The 19,081-nt window shown below is 45.7% G+C and overlaps 4 protein-coding genes across 5 annotated transcripts; 3 read left to right on the top strand and 1 right to left on the bottom strand.

Moving 5' to 3' along the window:
- The first annotated feature begins 386 nt into the window (after window positions 1-386).
- Window positions 387-3,080, top strand: LOC123103153 (bifunctional epoxide hydrolase 2). Its single transcript, XM_044524649.1, has 6 exons — window positions 387-693; window positions 914-1,385; window positions 1,488-1,821; window positions 1,975-2,073; window positions 2,154-2,274; window positions 2,485-3,080. Exons 1-6 carry the CDS (start codon window positions 540-542, stop codon window positions 2,697-2,699), a joined length of 1,395 nt encoding a protein of 464 aa, XP_044380584.1. The 5' UTR covers window positions 387-539; the 3' UTR covers window positions 2,700-3,080.
- A 79-nt stretch (window positions 3,081-3,159) lies between these two features.
- LOC123103154 (acetyltransferase NSI) lies at window positions 3,160-5,373 on the bottom strand. Its single transcript, XM_044524650.1, has 4 exons — window positions 4,788-5,373; window positions 4,619-4,677; window positions 3,848-3,904; window positions 3,160-3,675 (listed from the first exon to the last, which is right to left on the bottom strand). The coding sequence occupies exons 1-4, from the start codon at window positions 5,253-5,255 to the stop codon at window positions 3,594-3,596; spliced, it is 666 nt and encodes a 221-aa protein (XP_044380585.1). The 5' UTR covers window positions 5,256-5,373; the 3' UTR covers window positions 3,160-3,593.
- LOC123103152 (uncharacterized) lies at window positions 5,367-11,142 on the top strand. Of its 2 annotated transcripts, XM_044524648.1 has the most exons (3): window positions 5,367-5,672; window positions 6,224-7,801; window positions 8,254-11,142. In XM_044524648.1, the coding sequence occupies exons 2-3, from the start codon at window positions 6,407-6,409 to the stop codon at window positions 8,305-8,307; spliced, it is 1,449 nt and encodes a 482-aa protein (XP_044380583.1). In that variant the 5' UTR covers window positions 5,367-5,672; window positions 6,224-6,406; the 3' UTR covers window positions 8,308-11,142. The 2 variants fall into 2 exon arrangements, with proteins under 2 accessions (XP_044380583.1, XP_044380582.1); XM_044524647.1 differs by lacking the exon at window positions 8,254-11,142 and having other exon boundaries at window positions 6,224-8,157.
- A 349-nt stretch (window positions 11,143-11,491) lies between these two features.
- Window positions 11,492-17,435, top strand: LOC123103151 (cytochrome P450 714C3). Its single transcript, XM_044524646.1, has 6 exons — window positions 11,492-11,672; window positions 12,100-12,318; window positions 15,592-15,818; window positions 15,897-16,144; window positions 16,300-16,675; window positions 16,765-17,435. The coding sequence occupies exons 1-6, from the start codon at window positions 11,510-11,512 to the stop codon at window positions 17,188-17,190; spliced, it is 1,659 nt and encodes a 552-aa protein (XP_044380581.1). The 5' UTR covers window positions 11,492-11,509; the 3' UTR covers window positions 17,191-17,435.
- Window positions 17,436-19,081: the final 1,646 nt, after the last annotated feature.

Genomic DNA, 19,081 nt, shown 5'->3' with positions numbered 1-19,081 from the left:
CCACCGCGCCGCCACCAAGCCCTTGCTACCCCGCTGCCAGGGCCCGCCTCCGCGCCCTGCACCAGCGCGAAGCACCGCCGTCCACCGCCGCCCCGCGCCAACAGCCTCCGAGCGGGATGAAGAAGAGCCCCGCCGCCACCGACGCTGGTGGGCTTTGCCGGGCAGCGTGGTCCGGCGGGAAAGGAAGGGACAAGGGGAGGCCCGAAGCCGGCGGCTAGGGTCGAGGAGGGGAGGGGAAACTATCTTTTCACGTGTGAAAACTTAGGAACAGCGCACTGGAAACAGCGTTGCGAGGCTGTTGAAGATGCTGTTAGGCTATCGGATTTGTGACCATGCTAAGCTGGTCGGCACAAGATCCAAATTTTGAAATAGGGGCAACGTACAATAGCACTGACACATCGCTAGCTCACGGATTACAGCCTCAGGCCGTCGTGCCACTGCCGGCGGCCCCCACGCAATCCACGCTAAGCTTCCGCCGAATCCTTCCAGCCAACGACCATCCGCTCGTCGGCTTCCCGCGCCGGCTGGGGCCTGATCAGATGCTGACGCTCCTCTCCCTCCGACCCCCGCCGCCCGCCGTCGCAAACATTCTCCCCTCCGCCGCCGCCGCGCAGAGCCGTCCTCCACTGCTCCGCGCTCGCCGCACGGCCGGTCCTCCCCCGCCTTCAGCCGCCGCCGCCGAGTTCCCTGCCGGTAACTTTCTTTTCTTGCATTGGGGGTGAAAGATTTTACATTTCGATAGGATAGGAGATGCTTCAAATTGGTGTTCCGAAAAAAGGAGGTTGCGGTGTTCTTCTTCCTGGAGCGAAAAATTGGGATCGTTGCGCTAGAAAGTGGTTCATAATTGCGAATATCTTTTTTCACTTTCCCCAAACACAAGCACGCACTAAACTAAACCCCGAAGCAAACGCAGGATCGGTTCCGGGCAGCGGTACGCAGATGCCGCCGCGCCGCCGCCGGCTCGTGGCCGGCATCGACCAGGACGAGCTCCTCGACCCGGACGCGCTCGCGGATCCTGACAGCAGCTTCTACGAGTTCAACGGCGTCAGGGTCCACCACAAGGTATGCGCCCATGGCGAGGACGAGGATTCGGGCGGCCAGTCCTCGGGCTCCGCCGTCGCCAGGAGTCAGGCCGGGCTGCCCATAGTGCTGCTTCACGGCTTCGGCGCGTCGGTGTTCTCCTGGAGCCGCGTCATGCGGCCACTCGCCCGCATCGCCGGCGCCAAGGTCCTCGCCTTCGACCGGCCGGCGTTTGGCCTGACTTCCCGGACCAGACGGTCCGGCGATGACACCAAGCCTCTCAACCCTTACTCCATGGCCTTCTCGGCCATGGCCACACTGGCATTCATAGACCAACTCGGCCCCGGGAAGGCCGTCCTTGTTGGGTACAGATGCACACCCTGCACTGCATTTCTCTGTGTCACTGCATCGCTAGTTTTTTTTTATCAAGGACATTGAGATTAATTTTCCGGTTTGGGTCATCCCAGGCACTCTGCCGGCTGCCTCGTTGCAGTGGAGGCGTACTTCGAGGCGCCTGAGCTGGTGGTGGCGCTAGTGCTGGTTGCACCGGCGATTTTCGCGCCGAGGAAGGGTGAGAAAGAGAACAGCGTAGGGGAGCAGGAAGGGGCAGACAAGAAGGATTCTGATGATAACAATGCAGCACCAAATCCATTTGCTAGGATATGGAGAGGGTTTCTTGGCATGTGTATGTGGCTTGCAGGGCTTGTTCTGAAGTTGGTCATGGCAGTGCAGGATACGGTCAGAGCTTTGTCTTCTAAGCTTCTTGTGGCTTTTCTACGCTCTTCATTGGCGGCGAGTCTGGTACGTTGCTCTTTCCTGATTCACTACTGGCTAAAACACAAGCAAAATTTAGGGCCCTAAAAAATCCACAAAATTTAGAACTTACTGATCAAATAGTCAAAATACAGACACTTCTAGTTCCTGCAACTTTTGTGGTTCCATTCCTTTTCATAGGTGAGATTGATCATGGATAAATTCGGCGTAACGGGCGTTCGTAATGCATGGTATGACCCAAGCAAAGTAACTGATCATGTTATTCAAGGCTACACCAAGGTGAGTTCTCTCTAGGAAAATATCACCAAGTGAGAAAGACCTACTCATACTCATATTGTTGTTCATGGAGTTTCTTTCAGCCACTAAGATCCAAGGGATGGGAGACAGCTCTCTTGGAGTACACTATATCCATGATTACAGATTCTTCACCAAAGTCAAGAGTGCCAGTCTCGAAGAGGCTCTCTGAGATCTCATGCCCAGGTTCAACTATATGCTTCTTCTAATGAGCATCTTATCCTTACCTGTGTATAATTCAGTGCTACTACTGGACTGAATATGTGCTGATGTCCCTAGAAATTTCAGATGAAGTTTTGAATGCTCTAATACACGATACATAAAACAATCTTCTCTTTACAGAAGATCGGTAAACAATGTTATTTCTGAATAGTTTTGATTGTCTTATCATTGCAGTGCTAGTGGTGACTGGCGACACAGACCGCCTTGTTCCAGCTTCGAATGCTGAACGCCTAGCACGTGCGATTCCTGGCGCGGCATTTGAGGTGATCAAGAATTGTGGGCACTTGCCCCAGGAGGAACGAGCTGAAGAATTCCTTTCAGTCGTCGAACGGTTCCTACAGAGAGCATTTGGAACTCCAGATGAGCATGTGTTCCAAGCAGCTGTATGATGACACATGCTGGTAAATGCATATGCAGAACAGATGGACCTACACTTGTCTCGACAGGGATAACGAGGAAAATGATATGCAGTTTAACGATTGGAGATCTATCATTTAATAGCCTTGGATGTTTATATACAACGAAGCAAGCATTATTGTGCAAAGTTGGATAAGAGAATCTTACTACACAAAATCCAGAGGCTAAGAAGAATTCATTGGATTGGTTGGTCCAGTCGAATCATCACCCTGAAGTAACCGTTTCCTGTAACTAAAACTTTCGGTTTTGTAAAGTGGTAGATCAAAGTGTGTTTTCAGAATGTCATAGCTATATCAACTACTGTTTAATCTTTTGTATATAGTTGAAATCCTGCACACATCTCCCTTGATTTATTCATGTTGTCGTCAACCCTGCAACATTACTTGATGAAGAAAAAAATCCCAATAAAATTTCAACAGCACTAACTGTCCATAAATCCACAGTTTTTGTGTATTGTATCAAGGTTCTCTTTCTGTGATTCACTCTTTGTTCAAGTGCTGACATACATGAGGACTAAAACAATGTGTACAAACATTTATCTCTGCAAACACAACAAGCCCTTTTACCATCAGTGGTAAATTCACAAATGCTGGTCCGGATTCTGAACATGCTAGATAATGCCATCTTCCACACATGATAATAAGTTGTACTACCATGTCCACAAGTTCTTCTAATTTATTCGGGTGGTTTCCTCGAAGACAGAAAAGGCTGGGGCACCATGGATACTGGATCCAGTTAGAGGGTAAAATCACTGCTGGATCTCAGAACTCTCTTTACAGTCGGCATTCTCAGGTGGCAACAGATAACCAGCAAAAAAGGAGCCGTGGTAGTACCATTGTGCAGATTGCCAACCATCCATAGGAATGCTATTTGTACAAGTTTCTAGTGTACATCATCGTTGTGGCACCCATTGCATCATCACCGAATCCACATGCTTGAAAAAATGGCCTGCAAACAGTACCAAAAGATGTGTAAACATCATCATATACTGTCATAAGATTCTATTGCAGGTGATATGTGGAGGTAGAAGTAGATCACCGCTTCCTCCTTTACAGATAACACGAAAGATAGCACGTAAGGACATTCATGAAGTCCACCAAATTAGGTAAGAAAGACATACCTCTCCTTTCCTGTGCATAATGCAGAAATGTCATAAATACCTCTGCTATGGAGTACCCTGGAGAGATTGTTCCAGAAACAAGCAAATTAGATGAAGCTTAAACTTTGGACAGCAAATAAATCAGCACCTTTTAAATATACTCCCTCTTTAAGTTAATATAAGACGTTTTTTGACACTATGATTATCTCTGCTCAAGTACTTTGTATTGTGCATAAGCATGTTGTTCCAATCTCTGAGTTTAGTCGATCCAGAGATACATTCATTGTTCATGTTTCAATATGCAGTCAAAGTAATACAAGAAAACTGTGAAGTCTGTACCCCAAGAAAAACATAACATAAATCACTTTATAGTCTGTCGGTCAAGTAAGCTTTGCTACCGACAAACAGCCGTGGTAATGTTATCTGTCCAAGTAAGTACGATATATGCGTGATGACTGGGATGCTATGTTTAACAGAGAAACACAATACCCTGAAGATAGTTTTATCAAGCAAGAAACATATTTCAAACGCAGGATATTATCTTCTGTTTGCTTATCACTCGGTCGTTTCTTTCCAATGGTGCAGGAGATTTGTATGTTTCGGTGCAAGAGGCCTCTATCTCTATTCCTTGAATCCATGAAAAGAACATCATATTTTTTTTTTTTTGCTTCGTCATTGCTAACTTGCACGGTTTACATAAGAAAACATGAATGTTATTTTTCCTCTATTAGGTCAACTCAGAAGTTAGCCCCTTTCAGACTTCACCAGAAAAACCCAATGTCAGCAACCTACCTTGTAATTTTTTCAAGTATTTTGCGCCCAATTCCTCTCCTCTGCACTGATGGATGAACCTGCAACAAGTCACTGAAGATAGTTCCATAAACACATGCGCTCCAGCGATAACCATTGGTTTCGCGCAGTTCGCTACTGACCACTTGTATAATCAAGAGGAGAAGATCACCACGACGTCATGGACGGAGGCGGTGAGCCCCATGTCGGAGACGGCCCGTCCGAACCCGACGAGCCGCTGCTCCCCCCGCCGCCCGAGCCCGAGGTCGAGCTCCAGGCCCATGAAGCGCCGGTCGTCTCCTCCGTCGTCCTCCTCCAGGAACCTGGTCCCGCAGAAGACGGACACGACCAGGAAGCTGTGCGCCACGGCGGTGCGGAGCTTGCGGATGTCGACGGGCTCCGGCCGCGCGGCGGCTTCCGGCGGGGAGAGGCGGATGGCGCAGGAGTGCGCGCAGGCGAGCATGAGCGCCTGGAGGTGGGCCGGGTCGACGAGGGCCGGGTCCATGGAGATGGAGATCGGCGGGGGCCTGAGCCTGGGCCTGGCGACGCGCTTGTTGGGGCCGAAGGGGCTCGGTGTCGGCGAGGAGAAGACCGCAAGCGTGGTGAGACGGGGCGGAAGCCTGTTCACGCCGGCGGCCATGGGGAGGGTGACGAGTGAGTGGTCGTGGTCTCGTGGAAGTGGAGCTCTGCGGGTGGGCGCCAATGGAGGTTGGTGATGGCGACGAATCGAACGGGAAAGACGCTACTGCCCCTGGGACATCGGCGCGCGCGTGTGTGTGGTTCTAAATGGGCCTAGCGCCGAGCTTTAATGGGCCTACTCGAACAAGCCCGCCACGGTTGTTATCTCTTTTCTCCCGCAGAAAAAAATCGAAATAAATCCTGCAACTGTTCAAGAAAAAGAAAAAACTCCAACCTTTCCCTTTCCTCCGCGATCCGCCGATCCCCAACCCCCAATTCCGACGTCGTCCCGCGGCCGAGCCCCAGCATCGCGAGATCGCTGTTCCCGCCGGCGGAGTTCTCTCTCGCCGCATCACGCCCTAGATTTTTCGAGGCGAAGGTGATTTTCTTCGAACCCTTGGACCTTGCCGTCAACTGATCTGATTGTTTGCTGTCGCATCGCAAATGGCTGCGGCTCTTCTCCAAATCCGCGCAAAATATTTTTCCCTCGCGTTTGATTTTAGCGCCCCGTCGTAGTGGAAATTGGGGAGTCGGCTGCTGATTTTGTGATGCGTGTACGATCTCGGTACCTCTCCTGCATAGCTACTGCTGCTTTTCATTATTGTTTAGTTTGTCTGCGTGGATCTCCTGCGGCAGGCTGTTCCGTGATAAAAGAGGGTGGCGATTAAATTGATAAGATCGTATGTTAGAGGAAATTAATGAAGGAAAACACGGGGGGACTCTGCAAATGAGTTGGTTGGTGTGGTTGCTGGTCCTCAGTAGTAAAAGTATCCAGTTTGGTCATGTGAATACTTTGTTTGGTAGCTATTGCATTCTATTTGTAGATATGCTTAATCGCTTATCCAATTTGATCATAGTCATCTGGTTTAATGTACGCTGCATATTTCTTCTCCGTCATAACTGGAGCAATCGCTTGCTTTTCTTTGTCAGGTTGACATCTGGGAAGAACTTTTGTGACGTGCTCAACAATGTATCTGATAAACACCTGACCCAGGAATTAAGCAGGACATACCTCTGTTTCCATTTAGATCATTTGTTATCTGCAATAGCGCCCCTTGTTCTTTTCACCAGCGCATTGCTTACACATCTCAGCGTCAGATTTACTAGTACAAGATGCCCATGTCTGGCAGTCAGACACAATCTAGCGACTATGAGCTTCTTGCCAGCCAACCCGATGCTCAATGCCTAGTTTGCACGAGACCTTTTACTTTGGATACTGAGGTGACCAATAGCTTTGAAGCTTTAGCTATATGCAGGGAATGCAAGGCTACTGTGCTTAATGATAGTCAAAGAGATGTAACAACCAGCACTAGTCAGCAAAGACGACAAAGAAGGCGGAGATCTAGGACTGCAAGTCTTGAATCTAATGAGGATGCATTCTCACAGCAGTTTTCCCAACTGATCAACTTAGCTAGACAGGGCCATGAAGCAGATATTGATTCTCCGACCGTTGTGCGACAGCTGGCATCTTATAATTCTACACCGAACCAGTCCCAAAGGTGGCATGCTTCAGATGATGAGAGTGACGGTCTCAGTTATGCTGATTCTGTGTTTGACGAGCTTGAATCAAACATCAGTTTTGGGGACTATGGCGGGGAGTCAGATGCTTCTCTAGGTCAACATAGCATGATGGGAAGGGAGATTACCATTCAACTTGACAACGAGAGTTACATGAATACCGATACAGATATTGATCCCATGAATGCTGGAATGGACCTGTGGGATTCAGATGACCAAGAGGATGAAGATGTGCAGTTGGAAGAATCTGATTTTGATGAAGCAGTTGATGCCATGCAGCAGCACCAGCAGCAATCACGTGGCATTGGCCCCAGTGAATTGACTGGGTGGGAGTCTGAAGATGGGGTATGGACTTGGAGAAGTCAAAGAGCAAATATGACCAACTTGATGGCAGACATGGAAGGGCCAGATGTCAGGACACCTTTTGTTGGGAATCCTGGTGATTATGCTGATGCAAGACAGTTTGAGATGATTCTTGAACAATTTGCTGAGGACGACAGTTCCAGAAGAGGAGCTCCACCTGCAGCGACCTCTTTCATTGGAAATCTTCCCTCTCTGGTTATCTCCACAAGCCATGAGGCAGATGGCGCTGTGATCTGTCCAGTCTGCAAAGACCCGATGCCTCTCAGAACTAGAGCAAAACAGCTACCATGCATGCATCTATATCATTCGTCATGCATCTTGCCGTGGCTTAGTTCCAGGAATACATGCCCAGTTTGCCGATATGAACTTCCTACAGATGATCCAGAATCCGAGAGGTCCGAGCGAGCTGCAACAAATGAAAGAGATGTCCTTGGGGTGGAGGAACACACCCATCTGCAGGAAATTGGTGAAGAAGGTTCTGATGAACCTGGGGCTGAAGAAACTCAGGACATGTTTAATGATGCAGTGGAAGTGACTAATACAAGTGAACATGGTGTTCATGTTGCTGAGCAGTCAAACAGAGCATGTGCCCACCGTCGATGGCTGTTTATTGCAGTTGCCCCAGCAGTAAGCTTTGTCGGTTTAGCTCTGGTTTTGTGCTTTGCAAATCCTACTAGTAGTGGTAGAAGGCGACTGTGTCGTGGATCCCAGAGTGCCTCTGCAGCACTTGTAGACACAAAAAGAAGTTGGTGGTCCATGTTCTAGATATCCAGTACATGTGTACTGATCCCGAATTTACTGTGTGGTGGAACTCGATTGTTGGCAGTGCTTTCTCTGTAAAAAGTTTGATTTGAAGTTTTGGTCAATGTGATAAGTGAGGAGATCCATTGAGTTGTTCCTGTAACCGAGTTCAAAACTATATATTTTCCACCACTTTGCTCAGTTCAGCAAAGTGTGTATTGATGCCTGCTGTTGTTATTCAACTGCTACTTGTGATTGGATGTCCTCTGCTTCATATTGCTGTAACCGCAATTAATCTCTGCTTCAAAGTTCAATCCATGTCTTAATATAATCTGCAGTCTGAAGACTCAAGATGCCTCCAGACTCCAGTTCACCTTATGTTAGAAATTTAACCAGCGCTGGCTGTGAGGTATTTCTCTATTTGTTGATGCTCATGTATAGGTTTGTCTTGTCCCTTTTGCTTTTCCATAAGTAGCTCTTGCCTAGCTAAACTAGCTGCTTGCAGCATGAGTGCATGACTGCTGCAGAGGTATTCAGGTATAGGCCTCCTTTGGTCCATAGGATAGGAATATCATTGTAAATAGGAAAATCATAGGAAGTGAGATGACATGCACCTCAATTCCTATAGGGAAAGAGATGTCATTTGATGCATAGTATCTCTGTTTTTAAGGCGTCCCGCCTTGGACGCTTAGGCGACGCTTAGGCGATAAGGCGCCCCGCCAGCGCCTTACAAATATGCCCGCCTTAGGCGCTTAGGCGTCCGCCTTAGGCGCTTAGGCGTCGCCTAGGCGATAAGGCGCCCCCCCAGCGCCTTAGATCGCCTTACCGCCTTAAAAACATAGCATAGTATAGGAATTTTTCCATTGAGTCTAGGCCTCATTCAGTTTGGAGGATTTTTATAGAAAAACGCAGGAACAAGGATTTCATAGGAAAATTTCCTATAGATGCATTCGGTTTGTAGGAAACGCGTACGGGAATTTCGTAGGAATACTATTCATTTCCTGTGTTTTTGGAGGAATCTACACATCCACTCAAAGCTCATTTTGTGCGTAGGAATGAGGCAAGACAATTCCTTAGGATGGCAAGTGCATCCTATCAAATTCCTATACTACTCCTAATTCCTACATTTTGGTTTCCTCCAAACCGAATGAATGTGTCTTTTCCTTTGAAATGTGAAGGATTGATTCATATCCTATGTAGGAATAGGAATCCATTCCTACAAACCAAAGGGCTCCAAAGAAAGTTTTCCTTTAAACATCTTATCCTACAGAATTCCTACAAACCAAACGAGGCCATATATTTTGTGGTAGCTTGTATGTTTTCATGAGGTAAAACAGGGCAGGGAATAGTACGCAAGCAGAAGGCAGAAACCAGTTTTCTACCATCCTACTGATGAATAGACACCACCATGCAGTGAAGATCAATGAAGGCTGTCTACTGTTGCCTTGTGATCTGAAAACAATGTTTTAACAGTGAGAAATGAATAAATTAGGAAAATAAGAAGTGACATTCATTTCAGAAGAGTAGGCGTATGAAGGAGCTGAGCACTAATTACCTCCCATCTCAAACTCTTGTTGACTTATATGAACTGTATGGTAAGTCTACAGAGTAGATGTGTAGTAAGGGAAGGAATAAATGGTCCCAAGCCTATGTAACTCTATGGCAACACCCAGCAGATGAAGAGGATCCACATGAGGCCATTCCAGATACATTCTATTACCTTACCTCATTTCCTTCTCTAGAGGAAGACTCGATGCATGCATTTGCTCTTGTATGTGTATGTATGCCTATACTTAGAGTCTCAGATTCACAAGGCCGCAACACATCTGCAACGCCACCCAACTGCGTCAGTTCATTGACCTTTGGTTGCTTCTCAGAAATATTCAGCTTTCAGATGTGGCCGACAAAATTTCTTGGAAGTGGACTCCTGACTTGAAGTACTCGGCTAGCTCGGCTTATCTGCAGCAGTTCACTGGTTCTTTTGCAGCCACCAATGTCTAGAAGCTATGGAAGGCTAGAGTTGAACCCAAGTGTAGATTCTTCATTTGGCTATGGCTTTGGGAACACATCCTCACCAACGACAACCTTCTGAAGCGGGGCTGGCCGAACAATGGCCCTTGCAACCTCTGCGATCAACAGCCTGAAATCCCTGCACATTTGCTGCTCCATTGCTCCTTCGCACGCGAGGTTTGGCACCTGACTGCGGATTGGCTTCAGCAACCGGCACTCATCCTGCCTATCGACTCCTGCTGCTCCCAGGTGTCTGTCTATGGCTGCTGGAACATTTGGAAGGAGAGAAACAGGCGAGTCTTTCAAAATTCTATCTGCTCGGCTGATCAGGTGCTTAGCATGTCAAATCGAATATGGCCCTTGCTCACTCCTCCATTACTTGAGACACCTTTGGTGAAAACGAGCCAGAGCCCGAGCCGGATTAGTTTTGTATGCTTTCTTTCTTTTCTTTAGGAAAACTACTTTCCCTGTCTTGTAACTGACAAATCTAAGACAAGTAATATGGATCGGAGGGGGTAACTGACATTATGTTGCTTCCCCTTTGAAATGCATCGGCAGTACAACTGCCTGTCCCTTAAAAAAACAATATGATCACCATCACTTGCTGCATTTTGAAATCCTTGAGTTTAGCGGCACATCAAATATTCAAATCTAGATTCTACATCTGCTTCATACAACTTCGGCAAACAAAGTTCCAAGCACATTATTGCTTAAGCGGATAGTCAATAAGCATACCTTTATTTAAATTGAGCATGCCCATACAGGTGAAAGCACAGTTTAATTTTCGGATCCTTCTTGTTTACCATTCATGTTCACTGTTCGGGTAAAAGATCAATTTCCCACATACGTAGTTTGTGAGATGACTACTTCATATTTGTAGCGTATTATTAGATGGTACTCCCTCCGTTCCAAAATACTTGAAGTTTTAGGTTTGTCCTAACATTTTTAAGTTTGACCAAGTTAATAGAAAAATATACCAATATCTACAATATCATATTAGTTTCCTTAGATTCATCATAAAACATATTTTCATACTTTATATAGTTGATGTTGTAGACGTGATATATTTTTCTATCGACTTGGTCAAACATAAAGATGTTTGACTTAGGAAAACCTAGAACTTCAAGTATTTTGGAACGTAGGAAGTAGTACTCAGTGTGGATTAGGTTCCACTTGCAATGTTTTGATCTTGTGTGAGCATGCTTTTTGTGTCCAGAAAATCGTTGGTGAAAATGACTGGAAGTTGACACAAGAGCATGAAAGCAGTGTGAATATTATACCATCATGTTTTTCAGGACCGCAAGCAACTACATACTTACAATATTATGTATCCTTGTTGTCCCTGTCACAATCTTTGTACAGTTTATTTTACTGTTAAAATTGTAAAGCAGTACTTCCATAATTAGTAAAATTTACTAGAGAAAAGACAAAACTTTAGTCAGCCACATATTTTGACTTGAAAATAGAAGTATTGTATTTTCTACTTACTGCAGAAGCACACATGTTGTCTCACATGACTGGATAGTCCTAACCTTATAGGTTTTCTGCATAGGCCTCGTGGCACCATTTTCCAGGGCTTGTTCGATGTTGCACACTTGTACCTCATGGAAGCCTCAAGCGTGGAAGCCAGCGCATATGTCACACGCATTCGGGCATGAGCCAAGGAAAAGCTCACAGCAGCAAACCGAAGCTCTAGCAAGCGTGCCAGCTCACCAAGCTCGCCTTCACTCCATCGCTCATCGCCGAGGTACCGGCACATGCCATCTGTTGTATGTCAAGCCAGAACGTATTTGCCTGATCGATCTAGTTAATAAGCTTGCTATACATGTTAAATCTGGTTGTCAGTTGCTTTGGATCTTGTGATTGCTCCAACTACACTTAGTTGCCACAACTCTTTCCTGGGGCTCGCTAACTGGGGCTGCTGTGGCATGGACCATCTAACAATAAACTAATTGTTAATGAATGCCAAGATCTGAAAATAGCGTACCATTAAACAATCATACACCAGAAGAGAAGTCAGATTCATATGCTCAGAGACTCGAACAAGTACGAAGGTGGTTCTGGCATTGTCTTGTATCTGAATGTTTGACTGGAACACTTCCCCGCCTCCAGCTCCATGTCTCCTCTCATGGAGAACTTACTTATGCTAATCCTTGTTCTTCTTCTTTGCTTAGCTTTGTTTTGCTTGTGTAACGTCCTATGGCTAAGACCGGAGAAGACAAGGAAGAGGTTGAGAAGGCAAGGAGTGAAGGGTCCCAAGCCTACTTTGCTTGATGGCAACGCCAAAGAGATGAAGCGTATCCGACATGAGCTCAAGCCTATGAAGAAGCAAGACAGCAACAACTACATCTCCACCCTCTTCCCTCACATCCTTGTCTGGAAGGAAATTTATGGTATGTATGCAAGTTTCTTTTGATGCTATGATCTTGCTATGTTTGTATGTGAATATTTCAGGCTGATGCTGTGATCTTGATCTTTATTAGATAGACATTTCTGGTCACTTACAAATTTTGTGAGGCAAAATTTTCCCCACGAATCAGTTCCAGAGATTGCACTGCTTTGGAAAACGATTTAGTTAACAAAAATCTTTTGATTGATTTGTACACTGACATTTTATATGGTATATGGATCTACACAAGTGAGTCAGTAACATCAAGCTCTTTAAACAGCGGTTGTCAGAGAAATGGCTATGTCGCATTTTTCTAGTGAGTTTGTTTGTCCTTTTCAAGGGTAAGTAATACCTAATCCATGTTACACAACTCATTATTAGTACTTAATTGCTATTGATCAGATTTTTTTACATTTGTCATAATCTTAGGCACATTAGTAAATCAATGGGGCAAGTGGGTAGAAGCTGACAAAAGAGCACAAAATATTAAACTTCTGTTGTCAGTTGTCCTGACCCATGTCATGAATATTTTATATTTTTGCATTCAGGGTCACAAGACTAAAGTACCTGCTACTCTCTATCACTGCGATTTTCTTACAGCGTTGACAGTACAGATTACTTCTTTTTTCTCGAACACACACACAAATGCATGTTGTTTTGTATTAGAAGAAAACGCCAAGATGGCACCAGATCCATACAACACAGCCTCAAAGAAAAGCTCAAAACAAGAAAGCAAAGAAGTACTCCCTCCGTTTACAAATAAGATGTTCTAACTTTTTTCTGAATCGGATGTATATATACGCGTTTTAGTGTGTTTGTTCACTCATTTCAGTCTGTATGTAGTCCATATTGAAATATCCAAAAGATCTTATATTTGTGAACGGAGGGAGTACATATTTTCCAAAACATCTTATATCTATGTACTACTTCAACTAACATATTTTCCAAAACATCTTATATCTATGTACTACTTCAACTAAAATATTTTCAAAAAGTAGAACTACAGTCTACAACCCTTAAATAGTTGAATCCCGTATCCTTGCATTCACCTTAGGTTAGTACATACTATTAAACTGCCCTGACGTCTTATATGTAGGAATGGAGGTAGTAGATAGTCTTATAAATAATGTAGTACCAAATACTTTTATGGACAATGCATCCACCACCGCTAAGTTGCTTTCAAGTGTGTTTAAACTTGAGAAGTACTCCCTTGACAAGTGAATTTGTTTTTGCAAGAAGTATTAGATTTTCCTTGACAAGTGAATTTGTTTAAAGGATGGAAAAACTTGAACTAACATATTTTCCAAGAAGTATTTAGGAATGGAGGAATGGAGTATTAGATTTTTACAGTTTAAAGGATGAAAAAACTCAACTCTCCCTTGACAAGTGAATTTGTTTTTGCACGATAAGCCATGACTGTGTGCACCCAACTATGCAATCAAAACATTCACTTACCTCTGTCATTTTGTATCAAGATGACTTTCAACTCTGAACAGTCATGTACTCACGTGGATGATGCAATCAATAAGTAACTTGTGATTAATATTTCCATTGACTGAATCTGTACCTTTTCCCTTTTTTTTGTGTTGCAAGGCTATTCATTTGCCAACCACTTAAATATCATGCAAGTTATGCTTTGGTAGAAGGTGCAGGTATTTTAGAATGTAACGATGATCAGCTTTATTCTTAGTTATACGTGCGGCACTATTCTTCAGCTTCTGAGAACCTTTGGTGTGGCACCAGGGTTGCGCACCAGCATCCAGAAGAGGCTGGCATGCCCATGAAAGGTGGCATGCTCGTCATGATCAGATGATCTGCGCGGTGATCTCGGCTGCCCCCATCGATACCATGCTGGCGATTGATATGCCGTGGTGGCTGCGGGAAGCCATTGATAAAAAACAGGGAGCTTCTGTTGGATGGGCTGGCAAGACGCCAGCGGTGGTAGCTGCTCGGTCATGTTGCGTGATATCTGCCACCCTATTGAGTTGGGTGGCCTGGGCATAAAAGACCTGAGAAAGGCGAACTGGTCGTTGAGGGTGTGCTGGCCTTGGTTGCAATAAGCTGACACCTCTCAACCTTGGTCGCAACTTCTGATCAAAGCTAGCCGGCACGTCACCGCACTTCTCCACACGGCCTCCAGGGTTGCAGTTGGCGACAGTCAGCAAACCCTCTTCTGGACTCTCAGATGGACCGGAGGGCAGTCCATCGCTGAATTGGCACCGGTGGTGGTTGGATCTCGGACGCTCAAGGCTAGGACCATCAGCGCGATGCTGCACCAAAATCGGTGGATCCAGGGCATCAGCTGAGCACTAAATGTGCAAGGATTGATGGAATTTCTTCATCTGGTGATGGTATAGACCTCGACTCTGAAGTTATCGACCAGCTTGTTTGGTGTTGGACTGAGTCCAGGCTCTACTCGGCCAAATCAGCCTGTCAAAATCATTTTGCCGGCATGGTCTAGTCGCCGGCCTGGAACTCAACGTTGGGCTGTTGGGTGCCTTTGAAAGCAAAATTTCCGCATGGTTGGTCGCGCAAACCGGTGCTGGATAGCAGATCATCTAGTGAGGCGACAGTTGGATCACCCTAAGGTTTGCCCTTTTTTCAAGCAGGAAGAGACTATATCTCACTTGTTGTCCGAGTATGCTTTAGCCCAGCAGGTCTGGCACTCAGTTCTAGCCCATTATGGTCTTCAGACCATTACCCACCCAAAAGCCATATATCAGTTTCTTGACTGGTTTCTTAGCGTGGCAGAGCGAGTCAGCGTTGGCGAGATGAAGGGAGCTCGGTCACTCATGTAGACGTTGTGGCGGCTCTGTATACTGTAGAACTCATGTGTGTTTGGCTGAGCTGCCTGCATAGCCAGTATCTGGTAGGCACCATCTTGGTCAAAGCAGGGCAATGGCAGCTAGCAGGTGCGAAGTGTGCTGAGAAGGTTCCTTCTGCACACTAGACCTCCAGATGGTTCTTAGGCCGAGGCCTTGCTGTAGTTTTAGTTTATCTCTGTTCTTTTCAGTGTGTTTTCTAGGTTCTCCGGTTGTCTTCGGTTTCCATTTCATACTAGGCCTAGGTAAATGTTTTCTGTTTCGCTTGCTGTACTTTTTGCTTTCTTGACACCTTTCTAATGAAAGTGACACAATTAGTTGTATTCAAGGAAAAAAAAAGAATATTCGATGTCAGTTCAATCTAAGTGCATCTAAGAATTAAATAAGTTTGTTATGCATTCATATATGTCTTTTCTTCGAACATGGAAGTAACTGAAAGTATGAATTTGGGACAGGCTCTGTGTTCCTTTACTCGTCAGGAGGTCGGGAGATATTGCATGTTTCTCAGCCAGACATGGTAAAGGACATAGACCACTGGACACCATCAGAGCTCGGGAAGCCTAATTATCTGAAGAAAACTCGAAAAGCCCTTCTAGGGGGAGGGTTATTTACGGTGAATGGTGACGAATGGGCCTATCAGAGGAAGACCATGGCGCCAGAGTTCTTCATGGACAAGATCAAGGTAGTGACACACAGTTTGCTTACAGTTAACCTGGACTAGTATTCATGGCTTTAGGTATGCAATGCTGTATATATGCAGGGTATGATACAGCTGATTGAAGATGCAACTGCTCCGCTGCTAGAAGCATGGGAGAACATTCTCGACAGTGCAGGAGGTAGCACAGAGATAGTTGTCGATGATTATGTGCGGAACATCTCAGCAGATGTAATCGCCAGGGCTTGCTTCGGGAGTAGCTTCGCAAAAGGAGAAGAGATATTCTGCATGCTCAGGAAGCTTCAAAAGGCGATTTCTCAACAGGATGCATTTGTTGGACTCTCTGCACTGTGGTAAGTAAAAAATATTGTTAATCCATATTCCATGCTTAATCCAGTATTTTTCTATACGTTCGGCCAGGGAAGTAGGAAGGCATTTATTTCAGTGGACTGTACATGAAACAACTAAGGGGTGGCGAATCATGCTTAGTTCTTTCATGCTGTTGCAGGAAGCATCTGCCTACCAAGAGCAACCGAGAGATACGGAATCTGGTTGAGAGAGTCAGGCTACTGATCTTGGAACTGGCAAAGGACAACGGGAACGAGAGTGGAGCTGAGAATGAGGCAACTCATAACGGTCTTCTGCGTGCGATCATCAAAGGCTCCCATGGTGCTGGCCATGGCGGCACTGCCGAGGACTTCATCGTTGGCAACTGCAAGACCATATACTTTGCAGGGCACGAGAGCACGGCGGTCACCGCCATTTGGTGCCTGATGTTACTGGCCAAACACCCGGAGTGGCAGGAGCGCGCCCGTGTCGAGGCGCTGGAGGTTTGCCATGCGAGGAGCACGTTGGACGTCGACGCCCTCCACCGACTGAAAATTGTGAGCAGTTAACATTCTGTCCATCATCATCATATATCTAGACATCGTGTATTTGCTATTCATGCATTGCACCTGGCACCGAAATGCAGCTGACGATGGTGATCCAAGAAACTCTCCGTCTGTACCCACCGGCGTCGCTGATGATGCGTGAAGCCCTGACGGACATAAAGATCGGCGACCTGGATGTGCCCCGCGGAACGATCGTCCAGGTGACCAGATCGATGCTGCACCTGGACAAGGAAGCCTGGGGCCCCGACGCCGACGAGTTCCGCCCGGGCCGGTTTGCCAACGGTGTGGCTGGGGCGTGCAAGCCGGCGCACATGTACACGCCATTTGGGCTCGGCTCCAGGACCTGCATCGGGCAGAACCTGGCGATGACGGAGCTGAAGGTGGTGCTGGCGCGCCTGCTGAGCAGGTTCGCCTTCTCGCCGTCGCCGACGTACCGCCACGCGCCGGTGTTCCGGCTGACCATCGAGCCAGGGTTCGGCATGCCATTGGTGGTGAAGAAGCTGTGATCACCATCGTTGCTCATTGACCTGTAGTCGACCAGACTCTGAACTTGGACAGTCAACACTCACCAGGCGTGCGAGCCACATATATACTTCCTATGTCTCAAAATATAAGACGTTTTTGAGTTTTCAGACAGTCCTCAAAACAGTGTGAATAGTCATTTCTACCCTCAACAGTTTGATTTTCAAATTTGTCTCGATCCTGCTTCTTCCTCGCCGTGCACCAACGCCAGCCCTGCGCTAGCATCGGCGCGTCACCGCACCAAGACCAGAGTGTCCCCGCACCAGCACCAGCGTGCCCGCCCTCGCCCAGGTGGAGGCCACCTCCGAGCCCAGGCTCTTCCTTGCCCTGCTCGCCCCATGTCCGCATACTTCACCCTGCTCACCTCATGTCCTCGCCTTGTTCAAACTGCAATTGTGATACTCCATACTCCATGTTGGTGAATTAGAAACTGGAGTAGAAAGACTTGGTGATACTCCATGCATGATCAAGAGCAGCAGAGCAGTAAATCAAGTTGGAGCAAAGCAGAAGTAAAGCAAGCAGCAGTTGCAATAGAGCAGCAGTAGAGCAAGTAAATCAAGTTGCCTACCAGCAGATCTCTTCTTGTTCTCCCAGCAGCAATAGAAGATGAACTTTGACCTGAATTTCTCCCCACCTGGAGAAGATGAGGATCAATCTGTGGCAAAGAAGATCATCAACCTGAAGGAGAAGATGATCAGCCTGGAGGATAAGGAGGTAAATTTAGTGAATTCATCTTTTAAAGTTAACTAAATTACAGTGAATTTAAAATTCAGTTAACTGAATTTAAATTTAGTTAGCTTTACTTAATTTAGTTTACTGAAGTCATTAACTTTCAAATTCAGTTTAACTACATATAAATGCACTTAAGTGTTAAAATGCATTAAAATGTACTTAATTGCATTTAAATTCAGAAAAGCAGTTAACTAAATTTAAATTCAGTAAAGTATGGAGGAGGGAATTCTTTCAAAATTCCACATGTGAACAAGCAAAGATTTGAAAGGGATGGAATGCTACCTCCTAGGATTCATTTTTCTCGTAAAGTCTATGAAAATGCCTTGGAGATTCTAGGACAAGATGTCCATTCAGCCTTGTGTGGAAAGACTTGTGTAGAGAGGCTTGTGATGAAAGACTTGTGTGGAGAGGTTTGTGATGAAAGGTTTGTGTGGAGAGGCTTGTGATGAAAGGCTTGTGTGGATAGGCTTGTGCGGAGAGGTTTGTGATGAAAGGCTTGTGTGGAATTTCTCCATATTGTTTGTAAGAATTTTGTAATCCATATGTTTGTGTGGAGTATGTTAGAGTATTTGTAAGAATTTTGTTATTACCCCATATGTTTGCAAGAATTAACAAGATGCCCATTGAGCATGTGTGATCATTTTTACTCCATATGTTCGCAAAGGATTGTGTGGAGTGGATTTTTTTACTCCATGTTTTTACTCCATTTGTATGATCATTTTTACTCCATAAGTTTGTAAAGGAGTATGACTATTTTCTGTATTTCATGAAAGTTTCTGAATTTTGTAATGGTTTTGTTGAAATTACTCCAAGTTTCTGAATTTTATAAAATTATCTGAATTTTCTTAGGAGACGAGAGTAGATGGGAAATTTCATGAATTTTCTGTCGTTTGTTGGAGAGGAGAAACTTAGGAGTAGGAGATGAGAGGGGAAGAGAGGAAAGGCAAGGAGAGGCCAAAGAAAGGAGTATTCCAAAGCACAATGCTTTGTGCCTAACATGGAGTATTGGAAGTATTCTAACTACGGGAACGTATCCGGTGCACCCACACTTATGGTGCTACTGGTGCACCGAATGCCGTACAATATTTTTAAAAATCTGAAAAAAATTATAGCACATTGACACAACATCAATGTATGTTGTCA

This window comes from Triticum aestivum, chromosome 5A, assembly GCF_018294505.1.
Source record: "Triticum aestivum cultivar Chinese Spring chromosome 5A, IWGSC CS RefSeq v2.1, whole genome shotgun sequence".
In the NCBI taxonomy this organism is placed as follows: Eukaryota; Viridiplantae; Streptophyta; class Magnoliopsida; order Poales; family Poaceae; genus Triticum; species Triticum aestivum.
The sequence above is the reverse complement of the archived record's forward strand: the minus strand, read 5'-3'. Positions and strand labels throughout refer to the sequence as shown.

What these genes read in the sequence shown, in the direction of transcription:
- LOC123103153 (XM_044524649.1), top strand. Translation starts at nt 540, where the DNA reads ATGCTGACGCTCCTCTCCCTCCGACCCCCGCCGCCCGCCGTCGCAAAC. An exon ending in CGCCGCCGAGTTCCCTGCCG is followed by an intron (nt 694 to 913) that starts GTAACTTTCTTT and finishes AAGCAAACGCAG; the next exon opens with GATCGGTTCCGGGCAGCGGT. An exon ending in TTATTCAAGGCTACACCAAG is followed by an intron (nt 2,074 to 2,153) that starts GTGAGTTCTCTC and finishes AGTTTCTTTCAG; the next exon opens with CCACTAAGATCCAAGGGATG.
- LOC123103154 (XM_044524650.1), bottom strand. Translation starts at nt 5,255, where the DNA reads ATGGCCGCCGGCGTGAACAGGCTTCCGCCCCGTCTCACCACGCTTGCG. An exon ending in ATACTTGAAAAAATTACAAG is followed by an intron (nt 3,905 to 4,618) that starts GTAGGTTGCTGA and finishes CAATCTCTCCAG; the next exon opens with GGTACTCCATAGCAGAGGTA. An exon ending in TTATGCACAGGAAAGGAGAG is followed by an intron (nt 3,676 to 3,847) that starts GTATGTCTTTCT and finishes TACTGTTTGCAG; the next exon opens with GCCATTTTTTCAAGCATGTG.
- LOC123103152 (XM_044524647.1), top strand. Translation starts at nt 6,407, where the DNA reads ATGCCCATGTCTGGCAGTCAGACACAATCTAGCGACTATGAGCTTCTT.
- LOC123103151 (XM_044524646.1), top strand. Translation starts at nt 11,510, where the DNA reads ATGTTGCACACTTGTACCTCATGGAAGCCTCAAGCGTGGAAGCCAGCG. An exon ending in TCTTCATGGACAAGATCAAG is followed by an intron (nt 15,819 to 15,896) that starts GTAGTGACACAC and finishes GTATATATGCAG; the next exon opens with GGTATGATACAGCTGATTGA. An exon ending in CCCTCCACCGACTGAAAATT is followed by an intron (nt 16,676 to 16,764) that starts GTGAGCAGTTAA and finishes ACCGAAATGCAG; the next exon opens with CTGACGATGGTGATCCAAGA.